Source organism: Herpailurus yagouaroundi, unplaced genomic scaffold, assembly GCF_014898765.1.
Source record: "Herpailurus yagouaroundi ecotype Mexico unplaced genomic scaffold, PumYag 77, whole genome shotgun sequence".
In the NCBI taxonomy this organism is placed as follows: domain Eukaryota; kingdom Metazoa; phylum Chordata; class Mammalia; order Carnivora; family Felidae; genus Herpailurus; species Herpailurus yagouaroundi.
Window position 1 is genome coordinate 11440542 of NW_024412388.1, and position 507 is coordinate 11441048.

The following is a 507-nucleotide window of genomic DNA, read 5'->3' on the forward strand; positions in this document are numbered from 1 at the left end:
GGCGGCGGCGGGGGCGGCGGCGCCATGGAGCCGCGGGAGGTGAAGGACCGGATCCTGGAGAACATCTCGCTGTCGGTGAAGAAGGTGAGCGCGGCCCGCTCCCCGCGGCCCTCCGACCCCCCGCCGCCACCCCCAGCCCCACGCCCCGACCCCACCCGGCGCCCCCTGCTCCCCTCCCCCCTCCGCGGGGCCGGGGGCGTCCGTCCTGTCCCCGGGGGCTCGGGGACACCGCCCTGCCCCCTGTGCGACCCCGGGAGCCGCCGGGAGCCCCGGGCGGGTGCCGGGGAAGCGGGGGCCGCTCACGTGAGCGCCGCGGCCTCCCAGCTATTTTTAAAGAACAAAGTTGAGGTCAGCATCCCCCAGAGCTGCCACCGGCCGAGGGGGCCCTCCCTGCGTCACTCCGCGGGGCTGCGACACGACGGTCCCCCTCCTCCCCCCCCCCCCCCCCCCCCCCCCCCCCCCCCCGCGCGGGGCGGGGGGGGGGGCCCCGGGGGGGGGCGGGGGGGG

General features: G+C 80.5%; 1 protein-coding gene across 1 annotated transcript in view; it reads left to right on the forward strand.

Annotated features, from left to right (window-relative positions):
* Positions 1-6: 6 nt before the first annotated feature.
* The window catches only part of PLEKHM2 (pleckstrin homology and RUN domain containing M2), a 35496-nt gene continuing 34995 nt past the window's right edge, over positions 7-507 (forward strand). The window contains exon 1 of the mRNA XM_040462151.1: positions 7-84. Within this exon, the coding sequence (XP_040318085.1) occupies positions 25-84 (60 nt within the window). The 5' untranslated portion in view covers positions 7-24. The remainder of the gene's footprint in view (positions 85-507) is intronic.